General features: G+C 39.7%; 1 protein-coding gene across 1 annotated transcript in view; it reads left to right on the forward strand.

The window, feature by feature from the left end:
* Positions 1 to 399: 399 nt before the first annotated feature.
* LOC144269583 (vitellogenin-2-like) overlaps positions 400 to 15,833 on the forward strand; it is a 33,353-nt gene continuing 17,919 nt past the window's right edge. The window contains exons 1-19 of the mRNA XM_077825364.1: positions 400 to 439; positions 676 to 696; positions 894 to 1,045; positions 3,464 to 3,715; positions 3,891 to 4,052; positions 4,233 to 4,381; positions 5,148 to 5,298; positions 5,420 to 5,577; positions 5,664 to 5,829; positions 7,937 to 8,062; positions 9,188 to 9,406; positions 10,889 to 11,106; positions 11,224 to 11,321; positions 11,788 to 11,912; positions 12,470 to 12,571; positions 13,094 to 13,213; positions 13,318 to 13,507; positions 13,916 to 14,009; positions 14,974 to 15,159. Of these exons, the coding sequence (XP_077681490.1) occupies positions 400 to 439; positions 676 to 696; positions 894 to 1,045; positions 3,464 to 3,715; positions 3,891 to 4,052; positions 4,233 to 4,381; positions 5,148 to 5,298; positions 5,420 to 5,577; positions 5,664 to 5,829; positions 7,937 to 8,062; positions 9,188 to 9,406; positions 10,889 to 11,106; positions 11,224 to 11,321; positions 11,788 to 11,912; positions 12,470 to 12,571; positions 13,094 to 13,213; positions 13,318 to 13,507; positions 13,916 to 14,009; positions 14,974 to 15,159 (2,729 nt within the window). The remainder of the gene's footprint in view (positions 440 to 675; positions 697 to 893; positions 1,046 to 3,463; positions 3,716 to 3,890; positions 4,053 to 4,232; positions 4,382 to 5,147; positions 5,299 to 5,419; positions 5,578 to 5,663; positions 5,830 to 7,936; positions 8,063 to 9,187; positions 9,407 to 10,888; positions 11,107 to 11,223; positions 11,322 to 11,787; positions 11,913 to 12,469; positions 12,572 to 13,093; positions 13,214 to 13,317; positions 13,508 to 13,915; positions 14,010 to 14,973; positions 15,160 to 15,833) is intronic.

Raw genomic sequence — 15,833 nt, forward strand, 5'->3', positions numbered from 1 at the left:
AGCTCTTGTGCCTTATGTCAGGTCAGAATAACCAGGACAAAGTTATCACAAACATTACAGCACCAGAAACTTCCAGAAAATAAGGCTCATCAACAATTTTCTTTATGAATTAAATATTTTGTTTTAAAATGATCCTTCAAAAAAAGTCTAAAAAGCAGCTCTGTTTTGAAAGTTATTTTCAAAAGCTATAAATGGCTCGGGTGGAACGATCAGAGTGGGACTATGCCAATGATACCTTCAGTTCAGAATAAAAAGTCAACAGCATCGGAAAAAAATTGTTTGAGTAACTTGATAAAAAGTTGATAACTCAACAAAATTCACCCCAGCAGTGCCCACCAGTTAATAATTCTTCTTCTATAAAAGCTGCATGTTCCCCTGAGGGCTTCTTTCACCTTCATCATGAGGAGAATCATACTGGCACTGATGTTCACTTTTGTGGGTAAGCTCCTTTTTTCTAATAATACTTGGCAGGGATGTTCAGAGGGGGCCTGAAGAGATTAGGCACCCAAATCTCATTGACTTTCACGTGAGATGGAGCTGAACTCCCTTAGGCACTTTTTAAAGCCCTAGTCACAAGCTTTATCGGAGTTTTATGGATAAGTCAGTATATTAAATGTGAAGTGAAAATAGTTGTTTTCAGTGTCTCACATATCCATTTGATTTCTTTCCCCCCAGGGAGTCAGAAATATGACATTGGTAAGTCTACTGCTCATTTTAAATTAATGGACCTAACTCTGCCATCATATATACTGGTACATCTCCCACTAACGTCTCCTGTTTTTCTGGGGGTAGAATTGGGCATGTGACTTTTTGTTGTGATGATGATGATGATGAACTATAGTGTCACAAAAATGTTGGCATAAGTAGATATTTCAACTACTTTTTTTTATTAGCACCTGGTTTTAGCAACAGCAAGACCTACTTGTACAGCTATGAAGGCCTCATTCTGCATGGTCTGCAAGAGAGAGGGTTGGCAAGAGCTGGGCTAAGGCTGACATGCAAAGTAGAGATCAGTGGATTGTCACACAACTATCACATGCTGAAGGTAAATGACAGTGTATATGAAGGAAAGCAAGCAAGCAAAGGAAGATGCAGTAAATAGTAATGGAAGTTATAGTAATACATCCAGGCCTGTGTAATGGACTGGCAGCCAGAGAACAACCACATTCAAATCCTAGGACCCTGTAACTCCATAACCAGTCAGTTAAGGATTTCCCCCGGCATGGGGGAATCCCCAGGTAGTGCAGAGTCAGTGTGTTGAGCTGTACCCCCCTCCCAGGTCCAAGTGTAGGTGCTCAGCCCAGGAGGTGGCTGGGGAAAGAGGGCACGACTGAGGGTTCTAGTGCTGCTGCTGTCTTCGGCTGACGCAAGGCAGAGCTATTGCAGGCTGTTTCAAATTAGAGCAGCACTAAGGCTGCTCTTAGTTGTGTTAGGAGCTGACTGGTCTCTGGGTGGCCCCAGGATGTGGTGGTGAAGGCGGTATAAAGCCTTCTTTGCCCCCCCACCAGGGTTTCGTACTGAGCCAGACCTAAGAACTGGCCTCATAGCTGATCGTGTATGTTGCTGAATGCCCTGTCTCCTGATGGTTTTGCTGGAAGCGGAGGAGTTCAGAGCATTCAGCACTCCACAGCAGTAGGCACCCAGAAAGTTTTGGAGAACTCAGATTGTGTATGGAAAATTACAGATCGGGGGTAGATCCTACTACCACAGAGGTCAATGGCAAAATTCCCACTGATTTCAAAGGAAGCAGGAGCAGGGACCAGATCTATAGATGCTTTTCAAAACAAAGTTACATAAGTTGTTTGAAGGCTGTAGTCACATAATTACCCTGAATGCTCGAAAAATACCAGAGGCATTTGTTAAAACAACTGTCTGTGCAAATACTTTATCAGACAAACAGGACGTTTTAAAAAGAAAGTTAATAAAAATTCAAGAATAAAATAACCCCATTTTGTCATATCTTTTCCATAGCTTGAGAAAAGCTGAATGCTGTAGATAAAATGTCATGCCTGGTGTTATTTCCTGTTTCCTCGATCTGTTTTTTCAATATTGTTTAGCTTTAATTTTTATTCAGAACTGGAGAATTACAACAATAATATAATATAGGAGTGTTCCTATTCATTAGAAAAAAATACATTCAACAATTTAAAACGTGGCAAGAGAAAAGGGGTCTAAGCATCTAAACAAATGGAAATAAGAGACAAATGTGGGGGAATATTTTATATATATATAAAAACACTGCCAGAATTTGGCCCAGAAGCTATTTTTCTTTGTTACATTTACTGTAACAAATGGATTTGTGCCACACCAACATAATTTATTATGTACCTCACCCTATGATAGGATAATGATAACACAATGAAAGATCTGAATGGAAATAATATAATATCTGTTAGAAATATTTATTCACTTTGCTAAATTCTGATCACAGTTATATTGGAGAAACCCTTCTGAACTCTAAGAGGTTTCAGAGTAGCGGCCATGTTAGTCTGTATCTGCAAAAAGAAAAGGAGGACTTGTGGCACCTTAGAGACTAAATAAATTTGTTAGTGTCTAAGGTGCCTCAAGTACTCCTTTTTTTTTTTAACTCTAAGAGTCTCACTGGTGTAAAAGAAACCAAAAATTGACCCTAAATGTCTATTGATTCTGTAACTCTGTCTTTACATTACTGAGGGCAACATGCAGGGATTCTGAATTACAGAATACTGACATAGATTAAAATGACAAAGGGGCAATCCACACTTAGCAGCAGTCACTAAACAAGGCTTCGAATAAAATTAGAATTATATATAGGAGATGTCTTGTTTTTACATCCCCCTTCCCCTCACGTCTCTAGATTACAAGCAAGTACTTGTAAAATTAAACACCTTTTATAGGCTGCTAGCACTATAATTGGTTGACACCTCCAGAGGGAAGGGCATAATATCTGTGTTGGTAGGAACCAGAGATCCTTCCTCCTCCCCTATTAAAAACAATGGTCCTCTTATTCTCCTAACCAATGATGTTTTTGTGCAGCATAGTGGCTAGCAGCCGTAATTCTAAACATTTGTATATGGAGGCACACATGAGCAGTGTTTCGGCTGCGCTTCCCAGAACACTTTGTGTGAAAGCTCTCTGAAGCTTTGGGGATAGGGAAGGTATTTCCCTCCCCAGCAGATAGTCTGTGTAATCAGGGTTTTCACTCTCCACTTGAACATTCAAATGGTACTACCAGGTTTGTGGGACTAATGAAGGTTGCATGATTTGTTTTATTCTCTGTCAGAACTTTGGGTGGGCAGAAATCCTTTGTGGAAATTGTGTCTTGACAGCTTCATCCCAGACCCAAGTATAGGAAAGGAAAGGAGATAATTTTATGCAATGTTTAGACAAGTGGCTTCATGATGGAGCTCAGATTCTTCTCTTGGGGAAATATTTTTAACTGACAAAAATTTTGACAGGTGTGTTTTCTGAATTTTGTTCTCAGATCCTATCTCCACAGTTGGACGAATACAATGGAATCTGGCCCAGAGATCCATTCACTCGATCTTCCAAACTCATCCTGACAATTGCATCATGTCTCACCCAACTCTTTAAGTTTGAATACAACAGAGGGCAGTTTGGGAACATTTATGCCCCCAAAGATACTCCTGTCACATGTGTTAACCTAGTGAGAGGGATTCTGAACATGTTGCAGATAACTGTCAAAAAGTCACAGAACGCATATGACTTGCAAGAGGTTTGTTTTTCCTTTCTAATTCTATTCTGCCATAAGAACAAACATTCCTTTTTATTATAAAGTTATTTTGATTCAGATACAGTTTCCAGGAAGGTTACTGTTCACCTGCTCCTTGTCCTGGAATGAAAGTCTGTTTCAAATGAGAAATGCAATTAAGCTCTATCACTCTCTATAGGCCGGGATTGGAGGTGTCTGCCATACAAGGTACATTATCCAGGAAGACAGGAAGAGTAACCGAGTCACAGTATTCAAAACCAAAGACCTCAACAACTGCCAGGATAAAGTGGAGAAGAACATTGGCATGGCTTACATCCGCTCTTGTGCTACCTGCCCACTGGTACGGAACATGTAGACATATAATGCCAAATTAACTGCAGGTGTATACACATATTGCTGAGCTGATTTAAACAGAGATGGAGTATACTCATTTCAATGGTGAATTTGGCTCATTCATGATAAATCTGGAGTTAAACAATGGTCTGTTCTCATTTACTATGGGAGTTCTTTGCCCTTTTAGAAAGAAAAGATCATAAAAGGAACAGCTGCATTCACCTACAAAATGAAATACACAGATGCTGGCACCCTGATCACACAAGCTGTGTCGCAGCAGGTCTATCAGATTTCCCCTTTCAGTGAACCTGCTGGTGTTGCTGTCATGGAGGCAAGGTAGGCCTCAGCCATTACACTGTAAATGAGTATAATGATCAGACCGGGGAGAATACCTTTAAAATACATTCACCAAGACTTTGGGAATAAAAAAAAAATTGCTGCAACTGGATGGTTCTTTTGTTAGTTTTTGGCATTCAGAGGAGTAATCCGGTCCTATGTGTCTCTGCCTGTATCTAAGTTTCTTCATTGTAATTAATGCAGCCCAAATTGCTGTACGTGGCATTTCACTTTTGCATAGGGTGCATCTCACGTGCATGTAAACTGAAATATTTGAGAAATGTAAATATCAATAAGATGCTGTTAATACTAGCTTCTCCTCAGTTTACTTTGTTAAAATGATAGAGAAGCTGTGAGATTTAAATATAAACTTTTTACTGTAAAAATGTTCACGTTGTTGCAAGTTTCCTAGGTGCTCATATTTTACACTTGATATTTTTAGCCAGAGATCTCCATGTGTTTACAAACTTCAGTTAAGTCTCCCAACACCCTGATGGCTTATATAAATAACCAACATGGAGTGACTTGTTAATATTGTTACTGAACAGTTTGTGAACAATCTGCAAATGTAAAATGATAACCTCAAGAAACTTTTCAGGATTTTGAATAATGAATAAATTTGAGAATTTTCTGACCCACTTGCCGACAGTGTGAAGTTATTGTTGGGAATCTTTCATTCAGCTATAATATCCACTGGATTTAGCTTAGACAAATGGAGCACCCAAAGTAAAAATGTTATGGCTACATTTCACTCTTTTCCTTGCAGACAAGAACTTACTTTGAATGATATTAGAAACAGTCAAGCAAGTACATCAGAAATTCAGTTGCAAAACTATGGAAGTCTTCGTTACCATTTTGCAAGAGAACTACTCCAGATGCCAATTCATCTAATAAAGACGAAAAATCCTGAATCACAGGTATAAGATACTTAATATTTTAGGCTCTTTCATTATTTATAAAGCTAATGGAAGATCAGGAAATTATTTCAGACACTTAACGATATCTTGTAATCCCTTCTGCCTTCTGGTTTTTTATCAGATAGTAGAAATACTACAGCAATTAATTCAGCATGATCAACAAGGGTACAATAGAGAAGCTCCAGCCAAATTCTTAGAACTTATCCAGCTTTGTCGTGTGGCAACCCCTGAAAACCTTGAGTCTCTTTGGAAACAATTTGCTGATAAACCTCAAGATCGGTAATTGACTGCGTCACTCTCAATCAACATTTCTGAATGGAGAAATTCTGACAATGAAAATAATAGATGCCTCCCCTTGTTTACAGGCATTGGTTATTGAGCGCAATCTGTGCGGCAGGGACTACAGAGACATTCATGTTCCTTAAGCAAAAAATTCATAATGAGGACATGAGCTATTTGGAATCAGCTCTGACTGTCGCTCTCGCCTTCCATTTATCCAAAGCTGATGACCACACTTTACAAGCGGTAGCAGTGAGTACAGTACATAGGATCATTCCTCATTCTGTTGTCTTGTAATTCTTCTACAAGAGAGACAGTGTGTGTGTGCGTGTGGGGGGGCGGTAATATCTTTTACTGAACTATCTTCCGTTGGTGAAAGAGACAAGCTTTCGAACTTCACAGAGCTGCTCTTCAGGTGTGGGGCAGGTACTCAGGGCAAGTCTACGCTTGAAATGCTGCGCTGGCATATGAGCCACGTGAGTGCAGCTGCACTGCTGTAGTGCTTTGATGGAGACGCTCTTCGCTGATGGGCGAGAGCTCTCCCGTTGGCGGAGTTAATCCCCCACGAGAGGGGGTAGCTATGTCGGCAGGAAAAGCCCCCCCCGCCGACATAGCACTGTCTATGCCGGCATTTAGGTTGGTATAACTACATCACTCAGGAATGGGGATTTTTCACATCCCTGAGAGGTGTAGTTGCACCGAAGGAATGCTGCAGTGTAGATCTGCCCTTATTGTCATGCGAAACACAGGGTGGAACAGATTGTTTACCGGAAGTAGTTACATTCTAAGAGACTATTCAAAGTGAAGTGTCCAGTTAACATCACTGCAGCCATAGGATAGAAAAGCGGGAGGGTAGTGGGTTAGAGATTGTTGCAATAAGCCATAAATCCAGTGTCTTTATGACAACATGATTTTTAGTGTCTAGCAATGTTATGAATTTAAGCTCCCAGACTCATCTTTTGAAGGTGTTGTGCAGGTTTCCTTTGAGGACGAGAACCGCGGGGTCAAATATGGAGTGATCATTTTGTGAAAAGTGTTCACTCATGTCTGATATGGTGTTTTTACCTTTTAACATTTTTCTGTTTGAGTTCATTTGAGAATGTAGTGATTGTCTAGTTTCACCCACATAGTTGTACTGGGGCATTTAGTGCATTGGATGAGATACACCACATGTTGTGACAGGCATGTGTAAGACCCATTGATCTTGAAAGGTGAGTTGTGGTTTTTTTTTTATCATTATAGCAGTGGAGATACGTCTGCAGGTTTTGCATCTGTTATGGCAGGGTCTGGTGCCGCTTTGAGTTGGTAGGACCTGGTATGTGTGGAGCTTGCTTCTGGTGATGAGCCTGGAGAGACTGGGCAGCTGTTTGAAGGCCAGAAGAGGGGGCTTAGGAAAGATTTCTTTCTAGATGTGGTCCCCATCGAGTCTGGATTGTAATTGTTGAATGATACCCTGTATGGACTCCAGTACGGGGTGGCAGGAAACAACTAGGTGTGCGCAGTCAAAGCGGGTGTTTTTTCTGTATTGAAGCATATTCTCTTGGTGTATTTGGGTGGCCTGTTCCTTGATTTGATCTACTTCTCTGGGGGAGTGTCCTTGTTTGGTGAAGGCGGTTTTAAGTGGGTTAAGGTGTACATCTTGGACTTTCCCCTTAGAGCATAACCTGTGGTATCTGAGTCCCTGGCTGTGGATAACAGATTTCTTGGTGTGTTTGGGGTGGTTACTGGATCTGTGAATATAGGTGTGGTGATCCATGGGTTTCTTGTATATAGTTGTCTATAGGGTTCCATTGTTGAAGCTGATCGCAGTGTCCAGGATATTGGCATGTGGTGTAGTGTCCATGTGTTGGGTCCTCCTTCTACTAGCAGACCCCAATCCACTTTTATTAGTGAATTTACACAATGATATGTGGTGGATGTGACATATTTCCTTTTTAAAGCAGTTCACTGTAAAGTTCAGGGTCATTAGAAAAATGTTGATATTTTGATTAATTTTTTCAATCATTGAAAATTTTTAAGCACCTTGGATATTTGATGATAGCTGGCCAACCACCCTTCCCCCCCCCCATCTATGAAAATTTTCATCATTTTTTTCTGCCAGAAATAGAAATTTGGACAATTTAGACCCACTCTGATCATTAATATGTGAGGGAAATTAGTTACCGTCAGTAATATCACAACAACTTCACATACTGGTCATATGTCTGAATTCGTTACAAGTCTGGTTTCATTTTACTGAAAATACCTAGGAAAATTCAAGATAGTTTCTGATTTGTTCTAATAGGTAAGGTGAACATTCAACTAAATATGACTTTTACTGGATACCAATATTAAGATGTGCTGCTTCTTACTTCTGCAGGATCTAGTGACCAGCTTCCGAATTCAGAGAGCTCCTATGCTTCGCAAGCTTGCTTACCTGGCATATGGTTCCATGATAAACAGATATTGTTCTGTATCATCATCTTGTCCTAATAGAATTCTTCAGGTGAGTGGGTTTTATTTCAGATTTTTTAATACCTGAAGAAATTTCAGAAACTGCTTCTAGTTTAGTTCCCACCTAATTGTGTGTAAATCAGGTCAATAGAGGTTTAAATTCCATCATTTGCAGCTGTGATCAACTGCAAAATTGCAAACAAAATTAGAAGGTGAGTGGAAGCTCTTTGAAAAACCTTAACTGTTCAGAATTTTGAATGCAAGCAGTGATAGTCCATAAGAAAAATGGATTCTGTAAACAAGTTGAAATTGAATTTACAATGAGTGGCAACTTGTCAGATTATAATAAGAGTACTAGGTATATAGTACATGCTACTTTACATTGGTAACATTACTCCTCAATACCACTATAAATGAAGCTCCAGACATATCCCAAGTCATGGCTCCTAAAATGATCATTTTAAGAAGAAACTTCATGATTGTACACTGTCCCAGGTCTTCTCTGATCATTGTCTTCAGTCTATGGAGGTCTATTCCTATGTTCAGAAGTACCAGAGTACTGAGATGGTCTGTTGACATCAGAATGTGTTTAAACCTTGAAAACCAGCACAATAGGGTTAAACAAAGGAAAGCCTGTATAAAAGTAATCTGTCCTTGTCATATGGGTAAATCCTACCCAATGAATCTGGGAAGCAGAAAACATTCAGATGAAGTTATGAGAATATCGGGGAACACATTTAGCAGCACCTAATGGACTCTAATAGAGATTGCTAGGGGTGTTGTCAATACTGAATTTGGTGCCTGTTTTATGGGACTCGGGAAGCTGCAATAGAATCATTGAGAGAGTCACCCTCTCTGTGAATTCCCCCAGGGCTCAGGGGCCAGGCTGGACTGTGGAGGTGCAGTTTGCAACTCCCTGGGCGGGTGAACAGGAATGAACAGGTATAACGCAGGGAAAGTTACACTAGTCTAAGTCAGTGAGTACTACTTCCTCTTCTCTGTATTTGGCACTATGGTAATGGGAGCCTGGGAATGAAATGTGCAAGGTTCAGCTCAAAGAAGAGAGCAAGGTCTTGGAGCAAAAGGCTTTTTATTCCCTGTGGGCAAGGATGGCAGTGTGTATATGCGAGATTATTATCTGAATTAACAAAGCTACACATTCTTGCTTTGTTTGCAGCCCCTCCATGACCTTGCAGCTGAGGCAGTCAGCAAGAACCATGAAGATGACATGGCCTTGGCTCTGAAAGCCATTGGCAATGCAGGAGAACCAGCCAGTATCAAGCGCATCCTGAAGTTCTTGCCAATATTTTCACCTGCCGCGATGGCTTTTCCAGTTAGAATTTATATTGATGCTGTTTTGGCCTTGAGAAAAATAGCCAGGAAAGACCCATCAAAAGTAAGTGAAACTGTTGTTTAAACAAACTCATTGGACATAAAGAATACAGAATGTAATGCTGGTCATGTCCGTGACACACTTTTTGTGCAGTCAGTATGTAATATCAGATACCCAAGGCCAGATTCTCAGCTAGGATAAGTTAGCATAGCTCCATTGACTTCAGTGAAACTAAACTGATTTACCCCAACTGAGGATCTGGTTCGCATTGTTTAATGTCGTATCTCTTAGACCTGTCATGCTTTTTATGTACACAATTAAAGACTGCTCCCTCTGACCTTGGTCTCACTGAAATCAAGAAGAGTTTGGCCATTGATTGCAGTGGAAGTAAGTTTGAGCCCAAAATAATTTGCAATGGAGATTCATAGTAGTAGAATCAGTGGTACAATATACCATATTGTGGCTGTATGAGACTTTAAAATTAAGACAAGAAATAGTCTTATTTTAATTCAGAAGAGTAAAATACTGTTACATCATTTTAGCATGGCTCATGACATGGGTTTTCAAAAATGGTTCCATTCACCAGGTTTGTTGATTGTTTTGTCTCTAGCACTGCTACGGAATGCACTAGGGGCAGATTCCCAGCTGGTGTAAAGTAATATAGGCCCACTGACACCAATCGGCATATCTATAGCAATTTATACAGCTGAGGATCTGCCCTTAGCTCTTCACATATATATGGCTGGACATAGATAATAGATTAATGCATAAACTGAAAGTTGATCAATGTGAGGATATGTAAAAAATCAAATAAAATTGTATAATCAGTATTACAGGCATTCCTGATTGTGTGGTTGCTGTCCACGCAAAGCTCACACTGACATCAGTAGGAATTTTAAGTAAAAAAGGACTGTGGGATCTCATTCTAAAAAGTAAAACTATAAAAATGTAATAAGTATAGGCACTTTCTTGTTTTTTAGGATTCTTTATCAGAATTATAAACTGCAGATGAAAAAGAATTCTGTTTCCTATACTGTATGTTGAGATCTTTTATTAACTTAAATAATACAGGGAGAAAGAGAGTGTGTGTTAATCCACTGTCTATTTGTCTGTCTGTGCGTTTATACCATGCTTATTACTGTAGTATCTGACTGACTACAATCTATGTATGGAAGTTGCACTGACAACAAGTAATGTAAGCAATGGTGAATACAAATTACTTTGATCCTTCCCTATTGCACACAATATACTCTCCCTGATATCAGTGGGAATTAGGTCATTGTAAGCTGCAAGACTGGGCATATTATTATTGGCAGTTCCCCCCCCCCCACTTCTGTTCATTGTGCCCCAACAATACCTATCTTTGTGCATCAGCGCCTACGTTGCACAGACGGCCATACTTTCAGTTTTATTCTCCCCTCAATATAGGTGGGTGACTCACCAGTGCAAACTGAATTCTTTTAAAGGGAGAATACACCCTAAGAAGTTATTAGGACCTGGAAATGTATTTTTTTTGTTGTTTTTTGTTTTGTTTTTCCCCTTCAGGTACAGGAAATTCTTCTCCAGATCTTTGTGGACCGTTCACTCACTCCTACTGTCCGAATGATGGCTTGTGTTGTCATCTTTGAAACTAAGCCTGCTCTTCCTCTCGTAACAACTATGGCCAATGCTCTGCTAAAGGAGAGCAGTTTGCAGGTTGCCAGTTTCACATATTCCCATATGAAGGTTTTGGCAATAAGCAGGATCCCACAGCTCTTTAATGTGTGAGTAAAAAGAGAAGTAAAACTTTCCATTGTAAGTAGTGATTTTCATTACAATTTTCTAAGTATAAATGCAAAGTGAATTCAGTTACTATGGAGCATTATCTCCATTTTATTTAGATCTGCTGCTTGCAACATTGCCCTTAAACTACTGAGCCCAAGACTTGACAGGCTGAGCTATCGTTACAGCAAGGTTATTCACGTTGGCGGCTATTACCGTGAGTACCAGATATGCTGTGGAACTGCTTTGGCTAATATTATATTCTTAGAAAATTCCCATAGAAAAGCCATGAAATGCCATGAATTTCAACTGAAATCCTGCCATTGGCAGTGGGATTTGTCCATTCCTGGAGCAGGAAAAGCACATAGACCTCTTAAACTGCAGATGTCTCAGGATCTATGGAGAATACTATGGATCGCTAGCATTCAGCTATGGACTGAGGTATTTGTGTAGACACCCAATATTCCTCAGACCTGCCGCCTCACCTCCCAGAATGGACATGATCCCAAATTCTCCCCTCAGAGAGACTTTGCATGTGAAGATTGGGCAACACATAGAAATCAATGCTGACAGACTCATTTACATGATTACACACAGAAGGTGACTATACCTTATGTGCACAAGATATCATTGGACACCATAATGAAAACCAAACCTCTGCTGTATTTTGATTTCTACTATAGCGGAATATAGAGCTGGTGCAATTGGAAGAATCTATCTCATGAACAGTCCAAGCAGTATGTTGCCATCTGCAATAATCATGAAACTGAGAGGATACTATGCAAATACCGCAACTGATTTTGTCGAGGTAAATATTACATTTAGATCAACAATCAAACCTATACAAATATTTCTCATGGAAGCCTTCTGGATGGACTGCAGCATTTAACCACAGCCCTGAATAGGGGTTGGTGCAGATGGAAGGCTTGGGGAGGGAGTCTGATTGCAGTTGTTCTTGGCCCTCTTGGCCTATAGACTCTGATGAGAGAGGCTGTGAAAGCATTCAGCGTGGTTATAAAATGTAACAAAAGTAAACGAAATCTCAGAAGGCTCATCGAATATCTGTCTGTAAACCTGAACCATAACTGCCTAACATATATGTGTGTAAAGATTATACTAGGGATTTCCCGCTACTCTTTGAGCCAGATCCACTACTGGATACACAGCAGCAATTTTATTGACTTTAATGGAGTCATGACGGCTCATGACAATGGTTAAATCTGACTCTCCATATTTTCTCTCTCCATCATTACTAGTTTTCTCATGGCTTTCACCTAGTAAAGACCAATGTTTGATACTTCTCCCACGCTCTGTATTTTAACTGTGTCATATTCTGGTCTGCCTAATTTTATTTGTTTTGCATAGGTGGCTCTCCAGTCACAAGGCCTAACAGAGCTCGTCAGGAAACAGAACATCCCCTTTGCTGAATATGACACATACAAAAAATTGAAGGTGCTTGGGAAAACGGTATGTGTATTCATTCTTCACGTCTGTTTGAAAAATATTACTGGAATTCTTGGTACTGCATTTCTTACCCAGCCAAAACTCCCACAGCAGTGTCAGTGAGTGAAGAGTACAGGAGAAAGCCCCAAATGACATATCTAGCCATACACTGCAAGCTTTTAGGGATAGGCACCATCTTTTCACTGTATATGTGTCAGTGCCTAGCACAAGGGTGCCCTGATCCCTGATTGCGGCCAGTACAGATGATGATGATAGTAATAATTAATACAAACATTAAAGTGCATGTTAAAATACAGTATATCAATTTTCTTTAAAAATATGATTGCTGTATAGGATTTTTTTCTTTATTAGCGCTTTCTTGGGTGTAGCCCACTGTTTACAATGGTCTTTACCCAGGTACTAAATGGGCAAGTTCACACTGAGGTCAATGGTAGTTTTGCCTGAATAAGCCTAGATAACATCCTCAGGATTTGACCCAGTATCTGTTAATACAGTCCTATATATAAAGCAACATTTTTTCTCTAGGTTCTGGGATGGAAGGAACTGCCTCCTGAAAATCCGCTCATATCAGCCTATGTAAAAGTATTTGGCCATGAGCTTGCCTTTGCTGACGTCAACAAGGAGCTCATTCAACAGACAGTGAAGGTATTGATTGCCCCTATCTTTCTGTTTTGTCTGAGGGGCTTCATAGTTTCCTTCCGCTCCTCTGCTCCCTCTACTTAACCTTCTGGATCTTTGTCCCTTTGCAGGCTCTGACTGAATCATCAGATAGGCACATGTTAGTGAAGAAAGTGATCAATCAAATCCAAAGAGGCATTGCAGGACAATGGACACAGGCGATATTGGCAGGAGAAGTTCGGCACATTGTCCCTACCTGTGTTGGCCTGCCACTGGAATTCAGTTTATATAGTACTGGTCTGATACACGCTACAGCCAGTGGTGAGTTTTGAAAAGCATCATTTAATGGTTTCACCTCAACACGTAGGGATTTCAGAGTTCTAATCCCTGCTCTAACATTAAATCCCTCTATAGTATTTGGCAAGTCGCCTACCTTCCGTCTCGAGTTCCTGATTTCTAATATGGAGGTAGTAATACATAACTACATCATACTTGGTGTGAGAATTAATTAGCTGGGAATAAATACTGCCCTTGGATACAGATGTGTAACTCCTGATTCATTTCAGTAGGCACTACAAGGGTAAAACTGGGCCCTTAATTCTGTAAGTGTTTTGAAGATGAAAAGGTGCTCCCTAAGTGCTAATTATTATTATTTTAACAAAACTGTCAATTTGAAACCCTTAATATATTGTTTTGCCATTGCTATAATTCTTTTCTATCTCTTTACAGTTGGTGTAAATATGTCCCCCTCTTTATCTGGCACTTTTAAACCTTTGCAGTTCTTTGATGCCAATGTGCAACTTCATGCTGATATCAACCCAAGGTGAGGAAAACTAGGATATATATGTATATAAATATGATGGTATGGTATAACTTTATTGGCAGAGATTTAGGATAGCTGAATTATTTACAAGGGTGAAGCCACGTGTAAGTTATATAGGTCAATCCAAACAGGTGCTGTTAAACCTTTTATTCCACACTACATCATCATGCTCTGTATTTGCCACATACATTACAGAGCATTTAAAAAAATATCCTGGAATTATGTTTTTTTGTGCCTACACTGCTGGGTGACTTAGTCATCATTAATCCAGGCCTCAGAGCAAACCATATAAATACAGTATCTCTAAACAAGACATAAAATAGCTTTTCTATACCTAAAAAATGCCATGATTGTAAAGTATGTTATCGCAGACCTTGCAGTGCTATCAGTGTGTGCTGGATCCAAACTGGGAAGCTGGGATTCTACCATGTCTCATAAAGCTTCTATTTCTACCCCTTCAGGGATGAGTGATATCAGATGTATAGTCATGACATTTTACATATAAAAAAGCTGCTACTGATGCAGCACTAAATATGGTCATCCTGGGCCTCAGGCTAGTGTAATTTTGCCGGGGCTGGCTGGGGGGAGAAGAAGAAATATTTTTGAAGCTAGTTGGTTTTTTAAAAATAGCAGGTGTTTGAAAGAGCTCAGAGTTTTCTAATATTAGAATAAGAACTGGGGTGATGGATTAGAACTGAAGAGGGCAGGTGAGGAGGTCTAATGGTCCATGTTAAATTCATTTATCACATGACTCTGCAATTCGTCATCTGGATCTCACCTCCTCATATATGATATATCTCTTTATCTGTCATTAGATTGACCTTTTTCCTTTTACAGCAACAAACTCTCATTTCCAAAAAGAGATATTTATATAAAGGGAATTCTACATTTCAAAGTGTGCTTGCTAAGTATATATTTATCGATTTATATGGTTAGGCATGTTTATATTTTCCCTCTCTTTCAGCGTATACATGCATACAGTGGCAATGATGGGAATCAATACACAGTACTTTCAGAGTGGTCTTGAATTTCATGCCAAGTTCCGTGCCAACATCCCAATGAAATTTTATGCCAGAATAAACATCAAAGATAATAGTTTGAAGTTTGAAACAACTCCGTGTCACCAGGAAACTGAGCTAGTGACTGCAAGGTACAGCAGTTATATTTAGTTTGTTTAGTTTTAACTCTTCTGTACAATTGATGGTGAATTACTTATTATAAAATGATAAAGACACAGCTTTTTGCTAAGACTTTCCTGTAGTAGGATAGTTATAGAATGCTAAATATTTTCTTTTGCTCACTATGTTCAGGATGTATTTTTTTGTATTCAACTTTACCGGCAATGTCAGTCCTCTGTCATTTAATGGTCCTCATCCTGAAGTCCTGACTCAGGCAATGAAGCCATTGAGGGCTTTGCCTGAGTACTCAGAGTAAGAACTACAGAATCAGGCCCAGTGCACTTCTGGTGATTAAATACCAGTGAACTTGTAGCGTAATTGCCATTATTGCACTTCTAAATGCCCCTGCCTTTATAATCCTTTGTTTGGCTCATACAGAGCTCAACTACTCTAACGTTTTATTTAGTTAATAATTGTTCTGCGGACATGCTGTTAGCATCTAGAACTATGAAACCGATTAAATCGAACTGTCCCCGTTAAGCAACATACTGTATCAACTCTAATTAACCATAAATAGTCCACTGCAGAGCCGTTGTTCAGAACATGATGTGTCTTGAACTATACTCAGCAGGGCAGTAAATTTAAGTTCTGGAGGACTAGTTGAGAGAAGGAGTTCCATAGGTGGGACCTTAGACTGCCAGTGCCC

This window comes from Eretmochelys imbricata, chromosome 8 (assembly GCF_965152235.1).
Source record: "Eretmochelys imbricata isolate rEreImb1 chromosome 8, rEreImb1.hap1, whole genome shotgun sequence".
NCBI lineage: Eukaryota > Metazoa > Chordata > Testudines > Cheloniidae > Eretmochelys > Eretmochelys imbricata.